This window comes from Chelonoidis abingdonii, chromosome 1, assembly GCF_003597395.2.
Source record: "Chelonoidis abingdonii isolate Lonesome George chromosome 1, CheloAbing_2.0, whole genome shotgun sequence".
Classification (NCBI taxonomy): domain Eukaryota; kingdom Metazoa; phylum Chordata; order Testudines; family Testudinidae; genus Chelonoidis; species Chelonoidis abingdonii.
In genome coordinates this window covers 141,973,737-141,989,247 of record NC_133769.1, presented here as the reverse complement: position 1 = coordinate 141,989,247, position 15,511 = coordinate 141,973,737, and the positions used below count along the sequence as shown (strand labels likewise).

At 42.0% G+C, this 15,511-nt stretch overlaps 1 protein-coding gene across 2 annotated transcripts in view; it reads right to left on the bottom strand.

Annotated features, from left to right (window-relative positions):
- Nucleotides 1–1,090: 1,090 nt before the first annotated feature.
- Nucleotides 1,091–15,511, bottom strand: part of CRACR2A (calcium release activated channel regulator 2A) — a 94,089-nt gene continuing 79,668 nt past the window's right edge. For both annotated transcript variants that reach the window (XM_032775740.2, XM_032775741.2), the window contains exons 14-18: nt 14,591–14,672; nt 12,705–12,819; nt 10,083–10,184; nt 4,238–4,314; nt 1,091–2,920 (exon numbers count right to left, since the gene is read on the bottom strand). In XM_032775740.2, the coding sequence (XP_032631631.1) occupies nt 2,830–2,920; nt 4,238–4,314; nt 10,083–10,184; nt 12,705–12,819; nt 14,591–14,672 (467 nt within the window). In that variant the 3' untranslated portion in view covers nt 1,091–2,829. The remainder of the gene's footprint in view (nt 2,921–4,237; nt 4,315–10,082; nt 10,185–12,704; nt 12,820–14,590; nt 14,673–15,511) is intronic.

Here is a 15,511-nt window from a genome sequence, read left to right as displayed (position 1 = left end):
CTAGGGAAAAGTTTGCAAACTCCTGTTCTACAGTGACTGGCATCTAGATGAATATTTTTGAGAGACAGATGTTCCAACAGCATACTGAATTACTTTAAAGGTTTTATTCAAAAAATAAAATAAAGTAGCTACATATACAACTAGTGTTTAGCCTTTTGGTCTTTTATAAAAGCACAGTCTCTCATTTTTAATTAAATTGGTTTCAAATCTATTTATTATTCAAGTTTAAAAAGACCCAAACTTCGGAAAGTTAGAAAACGGATTGAAAATATAATGTATAAATCATCTTTTTTTTTATAGCAACCAATCTTCAGTTTTCTTCTGTTCTATTGATAAAATAAACTGAGACAGGTTCTGTTTCTTCTGTGCAAGCTCATTCATATTTACAACGATTCTTGAAAGCACAGAAGTACCACTGTGTGCAACACAGAAGAATACCACCAGGAATTATTCAGATTCTTGCTGGAAGGCCAGCTCTGAAGTTGCTCATTTCATTCATATTCCGCCAGGGTGTCCAAAGGGAAAAATGAATTCAGTGTGTTGTTCTAGGCCAAGATTTTAAGATGGGTCCCTAAAGTTAGGCACCTACTCAGGCCTGCCAATGTGGGGGGCAAAGATGCGAATTGCCCAGTGGCCCAGGTGATTTAAAAGCACCTCGGGACCCCCAGGCTTCCTGCCAGCCCTCGTTCTGTGCCGTTCCTGGAAGTGGCTGGCACGTCCCTGCAGCCCCTGGGGAGGGGGTCCCTGCATGCTGCTGCCCCCGCCCTGAGCACCAACTCTGCAGCTCCCACTGGCTGGGAACTGTGGCCAATGGGAGCTGCAGGGGCAGTGCCTGTGGGCAGCGGTGCACAGAGACCCTCTAGTTCCCCTGCCTAGGAGCCACTGCCAGAGGGTTGTGCCAGTTGTTTTCAGGAACCGCCCCAGGTAACCACTGACCCCCTGCCCCACTCCTGCACACCAACCCCCTGCCTCAGCCTAAAGCCCGCACCCAAACTCCCTCCCAGAACCTGCCCCCCAACCTAGAGCCCAAACCCAAACTATCTCCCAGAGACTGCACTCTGCACTGCCTCCTGCACTCGAACCCCTTGCCTCAGTCCAGAGCCTGCACTCCACATCCAAACTCCCTCCCAGAGCTGATCCCTTCTCCCCTCCAGCATCAAAACTCCCTCCCACAGCCTGACCCCTCACTGCCTCCTACACCCAAACTTCCTGCCAGAACCTGCATCCCACACCCCCTCCTGTACAAGAACCCCCTGCTTCAGCCTGGTGAAAGTGAGTGAGGGTGTGGGAGAGTGAGAGACAGAGGGATGGGGGGATGGAGTGAGCAGGGGTAGGGCCTTGGAGAAGGGGCAGGACAGGGGCATGGCCTCAGGGAAAGGGCAGGGTAGGTGGCGGGGCAAGCGTCTTTGGGTTTGCGCGATTAGACAGTTGGCAACCCTACCAGTTGGGCATGTGAAAGCCCTGGGGCTGTGTCGGAAGAGCATACCGAGCAGCACAGCTGGCAGTTCTCTGGGCCCCAGCCAGCGCAAGCACAGCACCGCCCAAATGTCAGGCAGACTGTGTCTGTGCAGGCATAGCTTGTGTGTGGGGGCCCATTGACTGTTCTTCCCGGAGCCCTGGACTTGCTGACGGCAGGCCTGCACCTACATAAAGGATGTGATTCTTCAAGTGTTGTGACCCCTGCAGCTCTGATCAAAGTCATTAAAGGGAGCTGCTGACTACTCAGCACTTTTGAAAATCAAGGCATTTATTTAGGTGCATAGTGAGGATTTTTGTAAAAGCACCTAAGGAATTTAGGAACACAAATGCCCTTGGATTTTAGCAAGGTCTGTGCTCCTAAATCCCTGAGATGCCTTTTGAAAATTTCTCCAAAAACACTGGTTTAACTTTAGGCAGCTTCAAAAATTTTGGCCCTGGACTCTCTTATGCTAAACCTTCTGTGATGGAACCTTGTGAGAGGGAGGAGTTGTGTCAGCCATAAGTCTGAAACAACAGCCACCTGCCAGTGACATTTGAGAGCACGGCTTGCTGTATAGGCCATTTGTAAAACCCGCACTGGCATTGGTGGAAACCACAGGAGTCACTGAGTCACGTAACGGCACCCCAGCGTGAGTTATGGGCCCACAGTGAGGACCCATGTGCAAACAGTGTCACTAGTAATAAACGTACTAGAGATGTGTAGTGTGGATCAGTTAATGTTACTCTGAGAATCCTGACTATTTCTTTCCTTTACTCTTGTAGATTGACACTCAGAACCTTAACATAGAGTTTTACATTTCGTTGTTTGTGCTTAAAATTTAAATAATAATAATTTAACCCCCCCCCCCCCAAACCAGACACAACTAGAGAAGATCAACATGGAACCAAGATTTGAGGCTACAAGATTAGGGATCCAGTCCTGCAAACTCTAACCTTCTATCAGCGATCCCACTGAAGCCAACTGGACTACTCAAAAGGTAAGGGCTACTCAACTAAGGGTGTCTATGATCAGGCCCTATGAGAATTACCTTCCTGTTCTAAGTAGATTTCTTATTCCTATTTCTTATTGGTATTGTGGTAGCATCTAGGAGCACAGTCATGGATTAGGGTCCCATAGTACTAAGTGATATAGAAACACATCACAAAAAGATGGCCCCTGCCTTGAAGTCTTTACAGTCTAAGTAATCCTAAGGCAAAGAGTGAGAAGTGAGTGTGCACGAGGTTCTTAAAGGTTTTCTGCTGTTACATTCACAATGTAGCATAAGACGTATTTTGAACATGAGGCAGATGTGTTGATGCCTGTAGTGTGACATAAGATGTATGATTGTTGTCTAAATGTACCCTAGTCTTCTACAGTATGATACAACAAGACTTTTTCTTTGAGTCCCGCAGCAGCTGAACAGTCTTTTCTTTCACTTTATCTTCTTGTTCCTTTAAAATCCTAAGAAAGAAGCAAAAAGAAACAACTCTCAGAAAAAGGCAATAATACCTACAAGAAAAAAATCCACACCATCACAGTCAGACATGGCTAATTTGCACTGATGACTGGGAGATTAATTGAAAACAACAGAATTTTGTGAGTTAATGAGTAAGTGAGCACAGTTTATAAAACAAAAATCAAGGCTGTTGTATTGCAAAATCTATTTTGTTCATTTACTTGGAAAACTGCAGTTAGAGCTGATCGTTGGCAACTTGTGAATATTTTTGTGAATCAAAGCAGTAAATAGTAAGCTGAGCAGGAGGGATAGCTCAGTGGTTTGAGCATTGGCCTGCTAAATTCATAGTTATGAGTTCAATCCTTGAGTGGGGGGCACTTAGGGGAATGTCGGGTAAAATCAGTACTTGGTTCCCAAAGTGAAGGGAGGGGGCTGGACTCAGTGACCTTTCAGGGTCCCTTCCAGCTCTATGAGATAGGTATATCTCCATATATAAGAGTCCATTGCTGTTATTTGGGGAGTTTGTGTTATTCATTGTTTGCAGCCACTAGGTATTGGTCACAAAGTTCAAGAAATCCCCAAACTTTCACCTGAAGGTTCCTGCCAGAAAATACAGCCTCTAATATCTGCCATTCATTATTAGTTTCTCTCCTGTTCAAAGTGTATTGGGAGAGCTTTACAAAAATGACAATAGGATTTAGGAGCACATGTCACATTTAACTTCAGTGGGATTTCTGCTCCTGAATCCCTTACATACTTTTGAAAATATCCTCCTCAGTCTTTCAACCAGGTAGAAGAACTGAACTGGCATGGGGGGAGAAGCACACCCTGTACCCCATGAAGAGCATAGCAATGTCCATGGCTGTGTGCATTTCCCCAGCACTCCCATAGTCTGCCTTTGGGAGCCATCACTGGTGTTACACCTCTACCCACATTCCTCCTCTCAGAAGCCCTTGTTTTGCAACTGACTCTGCACAGATGGGCCCTCTTGCCTGTGCAGAGCCTCACTGACTCCAGTGGAGCTCCATGTGGGCACTTCTGTCCACTTGGAGCTTCTTGCAGGATCAGCACTATTGACTATAACGTAAAAGGCACAAGACAGTATTCAGACAGCAAAAGGTTGGTTCTTATCAGAAACAATTAATTTAGCAAATAGAATCCATTCAGTCATCAGTGATAGGGATCAATTAAGTTCACTTACAAATCTTCTTGCATTGAATTTTCTTGTTTTTGTGCCCTTTGTGGCCTTCATTTCACCTAGTTTGATTTTTTTAGTCCTGCAATAGTCCAAGTTTTAAAAAAGCAAAAGCTGTTTTCCTTACCTAGCCAAGTGAAGCACTGACTCCTGAGTATTATGACCGGAACAGGCACTGCATTCATAGAAAATTAAATTGTAATCCTAGATCAGACAGAGAGACCATTTCAGTCAACTTTTCATAATGCGGCAATCTAGCTTTACAAGGCACCATGGAAACATTGGGAGATAAAAGGAAAAAGGAAATACACATTGGTCATTTGGGTCTCTCTGATTATGGGAAAAATTGGGAACCTATGTTCTGGGGTAAACCTTAGACAATAAATAAAGATGTCACCACAACAACAACACAACCAACATCCATTTCTTGTCAGACATGGAGTCCTTTGCAGTTTATGCAGTGGTTTTCTTTGAGCCCATCTATTTTAGAGGAGTGTTTTTTCACTGTTTTATTTTCTACATTTTGATGAATGTCATGATTTTAATTTATTATACTGCACCTAGAGAGGCCTGATAAGAAAGAAAGATAGATGGATTAGTAATATTGGTTTAAATTTGTATTTTTGATAGCCGAAAAGCATGTAAAAGTTTGGACTATTAACGTGCTGAATAATTGTTATGATGACTATACACACACACACACATGCACTGAGGCTATTTCTAGCGTATCTAGCGACAGTTGTTGAAATTTCCTGGTTAAATAGCTTAACAGTCACACAAATACAAATTTGACATCTATTATAAGCTCAGAGCAACACCCTTTGTTCTTCTGTATAAGAATGCATTTAGACCTGTAAAAGAAAATCTAGCCAGCATGTGGATGATGCACATGAGCCTGACTGTGAGTGGCACTGGCCTTCCCTTGCTCTTCTACAGCACATCAGCCTCTTGTATGAGGAGAAATCACACACGTGATACTGGCATGAATCAGAACTGATTTCTCAGCAAATGCCATGTGGCAGAGCAAATCCTTAATGTGAGATAATGAGTTACACCTAACTGATGCTAATCATTCATCTTCATCACTTTGACAAACAGATCCTGCTCTTGATGACACAACCGACGAAGTGGGTATTCACCCACGAAAGCTCATACTCCAAAATGTCTGTTAGTCTATAAGCTGCCACAGGACTCTTTGCTGCTTTTACAGATCCAGACTAACACGGCTACCCCTCTGATGATTGATGACACAGTCAGTCCTGCAACAGAAGGAGCCATGCCTTTGAACTTTGAAGGGAAAATTCACTGACAAAATGTACAGTGGAAACTCTCAGTAGCAGAAGGTAAGTTATGTCTAATTAACCATCTGAGACACATTCTACACTATCAAGGGAATTGGCTAATGAACATATCGTGCCACTGACAATTATTTTTGAAAAATCATGGACAAATGAGGAGGCACCTAAAGAATGGGGAAAAAACAAATCAACAAACAAGGAGAGAAGAGGAGTGATTTTGGTGGTTACTGTCCTGTAAGTCTAATTGTGGAATAACCTCCTGAAGTAACGAAGGCAGCAAAACCTTGTTTGTTTGAACTGTTTACTGATTAGGACATCATGCCACAGTGAAACTCACTGGATGGAAATTTCTTTGTAAATCTACTAGAAAAGGCAAATGGACTTGTCTTTTCTCTATTTTGCTGATAGTAGTGGTGACAGATATGGCAATTTCCTGCAATGTCCCTGGGAGAGCCTACTGAATTGAGTTCACATATGTTTGGGGTTCATTATACTAAAGGAAAGGTTTAGGTTTATAGTGGGCTAGGGTGGTCAAAGGCCTATATTAAACAATGTGTTAGACAAGAATGGATTTATGGGACAATACATGTGAAATGGATTTCCTAGGAAATATCTAGGGGGAAGTGAATGCAATTCCCCACCCCCTTTGCCTCTGGTTATGCAAAAAACAAACAAACAAACACAAAAACAGTTAATGGAGAAGTGTTCTTTACCCTTTCCCACAATACTAAAACCCAGGGCCACCTCATGAAATTAATAGGCAGCAGGTTTAATGCAAACAAGAGGAATTACTTTTTCCACACAACAGATAGTCAACCTGTGGAACTCATTGCCACAGGATGTTGTGATGGCCAAAAGTATAACTGGGTTCAAAAAAGGATTGGAGAAGTTCATGGAGGTTAAGTCTATCCATGGCATTAGACAAGATGGTCAGGAATGTATCTCCATGCTTGGGGTGACCCTAAACCTCTGACTACTACATGTCAGGAGGGGAAACCAGGGGTGGATCTCTCCAAATTGCCCTGATCTGTGCATCTCACTGAAGCTGTGGTAACTGCTTCTGTCAGAGACAGGATGCTCGGCTAGAAGCATCACTGATCTCACACAGTATGGCTGTTCTTATGGTCTTAATGTGTTCACCTTATGAATAAAAGTGCTTGCTTAGAAAGAGCTGTGTGGTGATTGTAACTGGCAGCAATTACAACTCTTCATAGCCTCTGAAGAGAGAGCAAAGTGCAGACAGTGGCCTTTTAAGCAGTCTGGCTAGCTGAGCATATCTCAGTGTAGGCAGAGAACTATGCAGTCTGGAAAAAACCCAGCCAGCAGTAGGAGAGACTTACCTCTGGCAAAGAGAGGGGATGGGTGGAAGCCTGAGTGTGAGAGCCCATGGAGGAGGAATACAGGTGCAGTTGCTCTGATCTGGGACAGTAACTCTATTGCCTTCTTAGAGAGTGCATTTTGGACACTATCAGATTTATATTAAACATGAGTACTTTTGCTTTGAGGCTATTGCTCCCATTCTGCAATGCCACGTCTGCATACCAGACAGTGTTGATTAATGTTGGGGTGCTTGCTCTTTCATGTTGCTGATTAAGCTTTCTCAAGGTCTAGCTGCCCCCCTATCATTCCCACCAGGGCCTTCCCTATCCTTGTTGGACGTGCCTATCTCCCTTTATCCATTCCCTGAGGTATCGTACTGCATCCTCCAATCCTTTCCAGTGATGAGGATTTGATAGGACTTCCTTTGGTGTGCCAACATTGCAATGTTAGGTATCCTTAGGTATGCTAGAGGGGTTGCACGAAGGCTGCCCTTCAGCGGGAATCTCCAGGAAGACTGGCTGATTTCTACATCACATTATCTAGCTAAGACTCTGTGCTGCTAACTACCAAAGTTTTATGAAGCAATGAGAGTTGCAGTATGTGACCCACAGTATTTCAAATGAGATCCACCAACGTTCTTGAGAACCTACTGACAATGAGGAAGATCCTCTGCTGGTATAAATAGGCTTAGCTCCTTTGAAGTTAATGAAGCTGGGCAGATTTACACCAGATGAGGATCTAACCCAGTGCAGTCTCAGTGCCCAAGGAGTAATTCATGTAAGTAAGCTACTCAAGTGGATTCGTTAATGGAGATGTCATATGTGGTTTCCTAGGAATTACATTGCTATTTAACAGTAATTAATATCCATTGAAATAAATTATTATAAGCTCAACAGGCAAATTGCTATAATTTAATTAAATCTCTGCAGCTTGTCAGATGACAAATTGTCACTGATCACTCCTTACTTTTGCTCCATCAAGCAATGTATTCTAAAGAGTATTCATTCATTTGAATGTTATCATTTTTCATTTGACATTGTTCTATGTTACTTTTATAAAGCATTTTATTTCCTTACATGCCATGTTACAGCTAATGACCTGGTGGGCTGCAAGTTCTGCATCTCAGCGTGATTCATCTTCACTTTACTAGTTGCCCATTTTTAAAAAGAGCTAAATGACAAATAGCCGCCCACTCCCTCCATTTACCTTTCGTGTGTCACTTGCTTTTTGCATAAGGCTACAGTAATAATACTTTGGAGTTTTTCCTAGAAAGTAATCTGCAGGGCCTGAAATTATACCTGCATTTGGATTCTTACACAAAAACTAAACCGATTTGCTAAATACAGAAACTTTTAGGTTCTGAGTAAGGGGCTGAAAATATGGGAATTGAAGTCAATGGGAATTTTAAAAGCAGCAAAGAATCCTGTGGCACCTTATAGACCAACAGAGGTTTTGGAGCATGAGCTTTCGTAGGTGAATACCCACTTCATCAGAGGAATGTAGTGGAAATTTCCAGGGGCAGGTATATATATGCAAGCAAGCTAGAGATAACATGGTTAGTTCAATCAGGGAGGATGAGGCCCCGTTCCAGCAGTTGAGGTGTGAAAACCAAGGGAGGAGAAATTGGTTTTGTAGTTGGCAAGCCGTTCACAGTATTTGTTTAATCCTGAGCTGATGGTGTCAAAAAATTGCAGATGAACTGAAAGCTCAGCAGTTTCTCTTTGAAGTCTGGTCCTGAAGTTTTTTTGCTGCAGGAGGGGCCACCTTAAGGTCTGCTATAGTGTGCCAGGGAGGTTGAAATGTTTTTGTATATTTGCCATTCCTAATATCTGTTGATTTGTGTCCATTTATCCTTTTCCGTAGAGGACTGTCCAGTTTGGCCAATGTACATGGCAGAGGGGCATTGCTGGCATATGATGGCGTATATTACATTGGTGGACGTGCAAGTAAATGAATGATGATGGTGTGGCTGATTTGGTTAGGTCCTGGGAATTTTATAACGCGTTACAATGGGAGTAAGATCAGGCCCTAAATTAGAAAGCACCCTTCTTCATCTTATAAAACACAAAATAAAAGCCATATAACAACACAATACCTATATATGGCAATGTATTATTATCAGTCTGTGTATAGGTCAAAAGTAGCATATAGCCCCAACTCTTTAAATTACATTCACGGGGCCAAATATTGCTTTGTTACATTGGTGCAAATACAGAATAATTCCATTGACTTCATTGCATTTTGGACAAACTAGTAAATCCACTACCAATAAGTAATGAATAATGGGAAAATGCATTTGCAGACACATTCATGGAATTCGATATCTGATTTGATTCAGTCATATTTCTGCTCCTTTTAGTTCATTTTTCTCATGAAGATTTGGACAGCTGATTTCTATGTAGCTGAATCTTTTGGAGGTGTTATTCATATGAATTCATATTCACTACACATCTGAATGCAAAAATAATATCTGTGTGTAAGCAAGTGCTTTTGTTATTTGCTAGTCTATTTAGGGTGCCCAGATAGGAAGTGTGAAAAATCAGGACAGGAGATGGGAGGCAATAGGTGCCTCTATAAGAAAAAGCCCTGAATATTGGGACTGTCCCTATAAAATTGGGACATCTGGTCATCCTAAGTCCACTGGTTCTCAAACTATGGCTCATGGATCACGGGTGGTTTGAAGAACTCTTGTGGGTACTCCACAGAGAGCTGCTTCTTCTTGTTGTTTCCAGCTACTAAATCACAGTAAAAGAAGCTAAAAATACATAATTTTCGGTCATGACTTTCCACGGAAGTAACTGCTGTAGGTGTCACAGGGATGTTATTGGATTGTAAATGGAGGGAGGTGTCCACAAAACCATTTATTAAGAAATTGTCTATGCAATGAGGGGGAAAAAAAGAATCCCTAGGGAGATATCCCATCATTCACTTTTTGGTGTTCATCATTCATTATTCTCCTGTTTAAAAGTTCATCATCCAGTCATGGATCAGAAACACCACCATATGATTTAGGTGATCAATCACCCATTAATAATTATCAGTAGTTACAATTCACAGGAAAACCACAGGCTGTAAGTTGTTCTGATAAATCATTTGACAAACAATTACAAATAATAACAAATGCAGGACATTTTTCAGGTAGTTCACTAAGAGACAAAATTAATCAAATAATTACTCATTAGAAATGATTCACCAAGATCGACTAATAAGTATTAAGGTTTTTTTCCCCCTTCTAAAAGCAATTGCCCTCTTAAAAATAACAACTTGTATTTCTGAGTTTCTAGATATAATCTAACATCCATTAAACACTTTCATCTTTTAGTTTTATTAGCGATTCCCTTCTCCATGCTGTACCTTAGCTAGATGTTCTCCTAGTCCACGAGGGACTTCTCGTTCTTTTTCATTGTCGGTTTTATTACCCAGCAAAAGGACAGGTATATTCTCTCCAGTTGCCTCCTGCAGAGCAAAGAACACAACACCATACTGCACACAATATATCAACATCATCAAAATATTTTTTTAAATGATTACAGATGAAGCAGAGCCGAGACCCACCAGCTGCCAACATGAAAATGAAAATACTGAAGATGAATCAGGCAAATAACGTGTTATTTTATGAAGAGCTATATCAGGCATCAGAATTGGACAAAAGGAATAAAGGAGATATTCTGTGCTAGAAATGCATTACCATCCTTGACATTCCTTGAACAACAGAACAGCTCAGAAAATCATTCAGACGTAAACAAATTAAAAAAAAGAAAAAGGAAGAGAGAAAAATACTGTGCTACATAAAACCACAGGTATCTGACTCTACTCTTCCAATTAGATAGGCACGAAAACAACTGCATTTGGATCCAATCATACCAATCAAAATACATAATGTAAATGGAGATAATATATTTGATCAAATGTAATTCTGAAAAGTGATAATATATGTTACCAAGGAAAACACTATCAGAATGAGTATATTACCAAAAGTACACCAGGGATTAAGTAGGCACATTACCTGAGTTAAAGACAATGGATTTGGCCATATGTCTTAAACTCAGTGCTAGTTAACATCTCCCAAAATTAGTCAGTCAAGATGAATCAAATGTGTAAAATATTGAAATTGAAAAGAAAACCATGTTTCCTTATCAAAACTAAAATTCTCTTCTAAAGCTATTTTTTAAAGTGCTGAATTGTTATAAACGTTCAATTGTTCAGAAAACATGTTAAATAAGGGCCTGATCTTGCAAATACTTAATATTGAGTTTACTTCAATGCAGCTACTGACAGTGGTAAGTATTTGAACAACTGGGGCCTAACAAGGTCAGATTAATGCTGGGGCTTTAGGGCTGCAGTGTAGACCCTCAGGCTAAGGGGAGGCCCCGCAAAAATAAATCCCTATTTATATACAAGTCAGTGATCACCAACCAATTGATCCTGGAGCCTTTTCCAGTCAGTTGCAATCTCTGGGCCACTAAATGTCCAGTGGCGCAGCAGGGCTCAGGCAGGCAGCCTGCATGCCATGGCCCCACGCTGCTCCCAAAAGTGGCTGGCTGCTGGCATGTCTCTATGGCCCCTGGTGGGAGGGGAAAGAGGCTCCGCGTGCTACCCCTGCCCCCGCGCCATGCCTGCAGCTCCCATTGGCCAGGAACCAGCCAATGGGAGCTGCAGGGGCGGCAGGCACAGGCAGCGCACGGAAACATGCTGTCCCTCTTCTCCCAGGGGACACAGAGATCTGCCAACAGCCGGCCGCTTCTGGGAGCGGCATGGTGCTATCACAGGCAGACCAGCAGCCTGCCTGAGCCCTGCTGTGCCACTGGCTGGGAGCTACCTGTGGTAAGCCCATCCTTGCCCCAGCCTGCACCTTGCATCCTCTTCTGCACCCCAATCCCCTGCTTCAGGTCAGAATCCCCTCCTGCACCAAAATCACTCCCAGAGCCCGTACCCCTCACCCTCTCCTGCATCCCAACACTCTGCCCCAGCCTGAAGCCCCCTTCTGCACCCAAAATCCCTCCCAGAAGAAACTCATATAACAGCTCTTCTAAGGTAAGAAGCAGGCTATTTTGAATTAACTTAACTATATTCTACATGTTTTAAGACTGAAATGTAATCACAGAGTGGCTTTATGTTAATTAAAAGGCAAGTTTAGTATAGCATTAACAGGCTTGATACCATAATTATGATCATTTTGTTTTAAATTAGGAAAAAGACTTGTATACAGGGGCCCACAAAATCTAATAGCCCTGGGCCCACAGGAGAGTTAATCTGGCCCTGGGGCCTAACTCCAAAGTACAGATACAATGTTTCACATGTTAGCATACTGTGCTTATTGCCACAAGATCTGAATAGACAATAGCATTTTTAAGTCGCAAAAAGCTCACCGGGGCAGGAGCTATGACTGGGTGTGGGCAGGGGGAGAAAAACAAGATGTTCCACAGAATTTTTTTCAGGAAGCTGAATCCTATAAAATAAACCAGTTTTATAGCACGTACTGTGGATACCGTTGATTTACATGAGCAACCTATTTAAAATCTCCTAACTTAAAGATGTAGCCGTTGCAAAACTGTTTCTTATGAATTACATCACTGCACTGAAGCCTCTTTCAACTCCAATGACAATGATCAATGTATACTGATATGGGAAGCAGAGGAGTGCATGCTGGGAATTTTTCCCCTCAGATTAAGCCAGGTACCAGGAAAGATGGACATACATCCCATCAATAATGGCCACTGAAGAGAGATACTCCTTGAAATTTTAGAATGACTATTGTTTTCCTATAAAATGGAAGTAGGGCTTCTGTCAAAAACTGGCTTGGTGGCTCTGTGAACTGAAGTCCTATATATAGCAGAGTAATTGCTACAGCACAAGAAGTGGTAGGACCTTACTTCCTCCTTTTTGACCTGCCCGTAACCCCCACCTGGAGGGAATGCCTCAAGAAGTTAGAGCATGTGGCCAGAGTAGTTTAGATTGAAAGCTACATCCTCTTACCTCAATGCTCACCAACCATTGTTTGACAGCTGTGAATGTGTCTTTTGCTGTTATATCATACATCACAATGACACCATCGGCTTTTCTGAAAAACTGCTTGGTAATACTGCGGTACCTGCAAACAAGAATCTGTTTATAGCCCTTTGCTAAAGAGCAGTAGTAATGTAACAATATGATTACAGCATAGTAGCCAGAAGCTGTACACCAACCCTTCAGTCCTGCAGCACTGAAGGTTTATACACAGGGATGTAGACAGAACATTTGTATTCATCTGAGCTCAGTTTGGGCCACAGATATGGGCATGTGGAGCCAAATACCTTCTTAAATCAGGGCCCAGTTCTGCAGCCCTTATTCACATGTGTAATTCCCACTCACTCAAGTAGTCCTATTGAAGTCCATGGGACTACACACATGAGTGTAACAACAGTACATCGATAGCTCTTTTCGTCTCTAGATCTTACAGTAATTTACAAAGGTGGTTAAGCTTATTCCACTCATTTACAGATGCGCAGTAAACGGAGGCATAGGTAGGTATAAGTGGCAAGTCAATGGCAGAGATGGAAAAAGAGCTCACCATGTTGTCAGACTAAGGTTTATTCACATGAGTAAGAGCTGGAGGACCAAAGCTTCATTCACTCAGCTTAGGCCTGGTCTACACTAGGGTGTGGGTCGACCTAAGATACGCAACTTCAACTACGGGAATAGCGCAGCTGAAGTCGAAGTATCTTATTTCGACCTACCTCCCGTCCTCAGGGCGTGGGATTGACGGCTGCAGCTCCCCCTGTCGACTCCGCTACCGCCGCTCGCCCTGGTGGAGTTCCGGAGTCGACGGGAGCATGTTCTAGAAGCGATATATTGATCCTCAATAAACTGATCGCTACCCGCCAATCCAGCGGGTAGTGTAGACATACCCTTACATATGAATTTACATTCAGGGGACACATTTCTGCTCTCTGACGAGCAGAGTGGATTTTCTTCCTACTTATTTTACACATGAAACCTCCATTGTTATCGCTGACAATCCCATGCACTAGATGAGTGCAAAATTTGCAATAGAGTGCAGTGTAGATCTGAAGGGAAAATTGAGCTATACAGTGAAATACAGCGAGGGAACAAATGCAGTGCTTTCTGGATTTATTATCTACTCCTATCAAGGTCATTCTTTTTCTCCTTTAGTGGCAATCCCATGTATGGAATGCACAGTGTCAGTGACTAAAAGATCAAGTAAACAAAAATGTGCAGTAAACGTTTTGAAAAATCCTGCTGCTGACCCTTTCCCTTGTCTTTCTGTTCTTGTACTACCAATGGTCGCACGTATGCTCTGACCCCTGCCTCGCATCCTCCGAACCTCACCTTGTGTGTCATTTCAGGAATTCCTCACTCCTCTATGTGAAAAATTATTCAGCCTTCAATTGGAAAAAAACCGAACATTTCAATTTTCAGCAACTGAGAACTGCAATATTTTTTTCCAGACAAAATTAATGTTTTTCATTTTTCTTTTTTTGTCTTTCAATGAAAACATGAAACATTTAAATGGAAACAGGTATTTTGTGTGTGAATATTTCCTTTTTGTTACAAAGTAATTTTCTGTTGAAAAAACCTTTCTGACAGAACATTTTCAACCAGCTCCACTCCTTAATAGTAGCTTATGGGACTATTTTTTTAAGAGTCTCTACAACAGGCTGGCGGGGTTTGGCTGAAACACCCCACCCTGTTAGCCAATATTGATCCTTCTGGGAAAGGATCAAAGGCCTGCTCTCACTTTCATTGAACTAAATGAGAATACGCCCATTTTTCCCTACTTCTGGGGAGCAGGATTGAGCCCAAATGCTGCTCTTTTCTAAATGCACAGAGTAGGAGAGTAGAAAGTTAAGACATTTTCTCACCGTTCCTGCCCAGCAGTGTCCCAGAGTTGCAGGGCTACCTGGCTGTTATCCACTGTCACTGTTTTCACACTGTAATCTATACCTATAAACACAGCACAAGTTGTCTCGGGTTCATTCTGATGGTCTGATCAAGTTCATGGTAGTTTAAGATAATAGTGTCATGTTCAAACAAGCCACAAATATTTCTAACCTGTGTTCATTGGTTCAGAAGGCATGCAATAGATTCTGATCCTTAACAACAAGCTGATAATAAGAACAGGCAGAAGCTTTTATTTGCCATAGTTTTAAAGCAATAACATAAACATATTAAATGTAAATGTGTTAACAAATTAATTTAATTCACAAAAAGTCAGGATGAGTAAAATTTTCAAAAGAGCCCAAGTGATTTAGGATCCTAAGTCACATTGACAGTCAAGGTGACTTAGGCTGCTAAGCCATATAGGCACTTTTGAAAATGTTGCCTAGTATGCTTAAACAAGTTCTCTCTAGCTTTGGTTTATACACTTCTTGGATATTTATAATGATACTTGCTCTAACCATTAGATTACACTGCCCCTTCTGCAACATGCCTCTAAGATTTGCTCCTGCTAGACTGATGTCAATGAGAGTGTTGCCACTGAGTTTAATGGATCTGGTCCTAATGCCTTCAGCAAGTAATCAGAACATTCAGATGGATTGTAGAGGATTTTTCCACTACCAAAATCTAGTTTCATGGAAGTGGGTTTGAGTTGCATCTGGGTTTGTCAAGGTTTTGAATGACCAGCTGTTCTGCACAGTCTGCTCTATCAGTCTTATCAGCAGTTCTTATTTTTATAATGTTACTTTTGGCTTATCTGTATTTGCAGGCCAGCCAAATAACCCACTTCCTGGTGTGACTCACACAGATAATGAGTTACTGTTGCGCGTGAGGTTATATTTAAA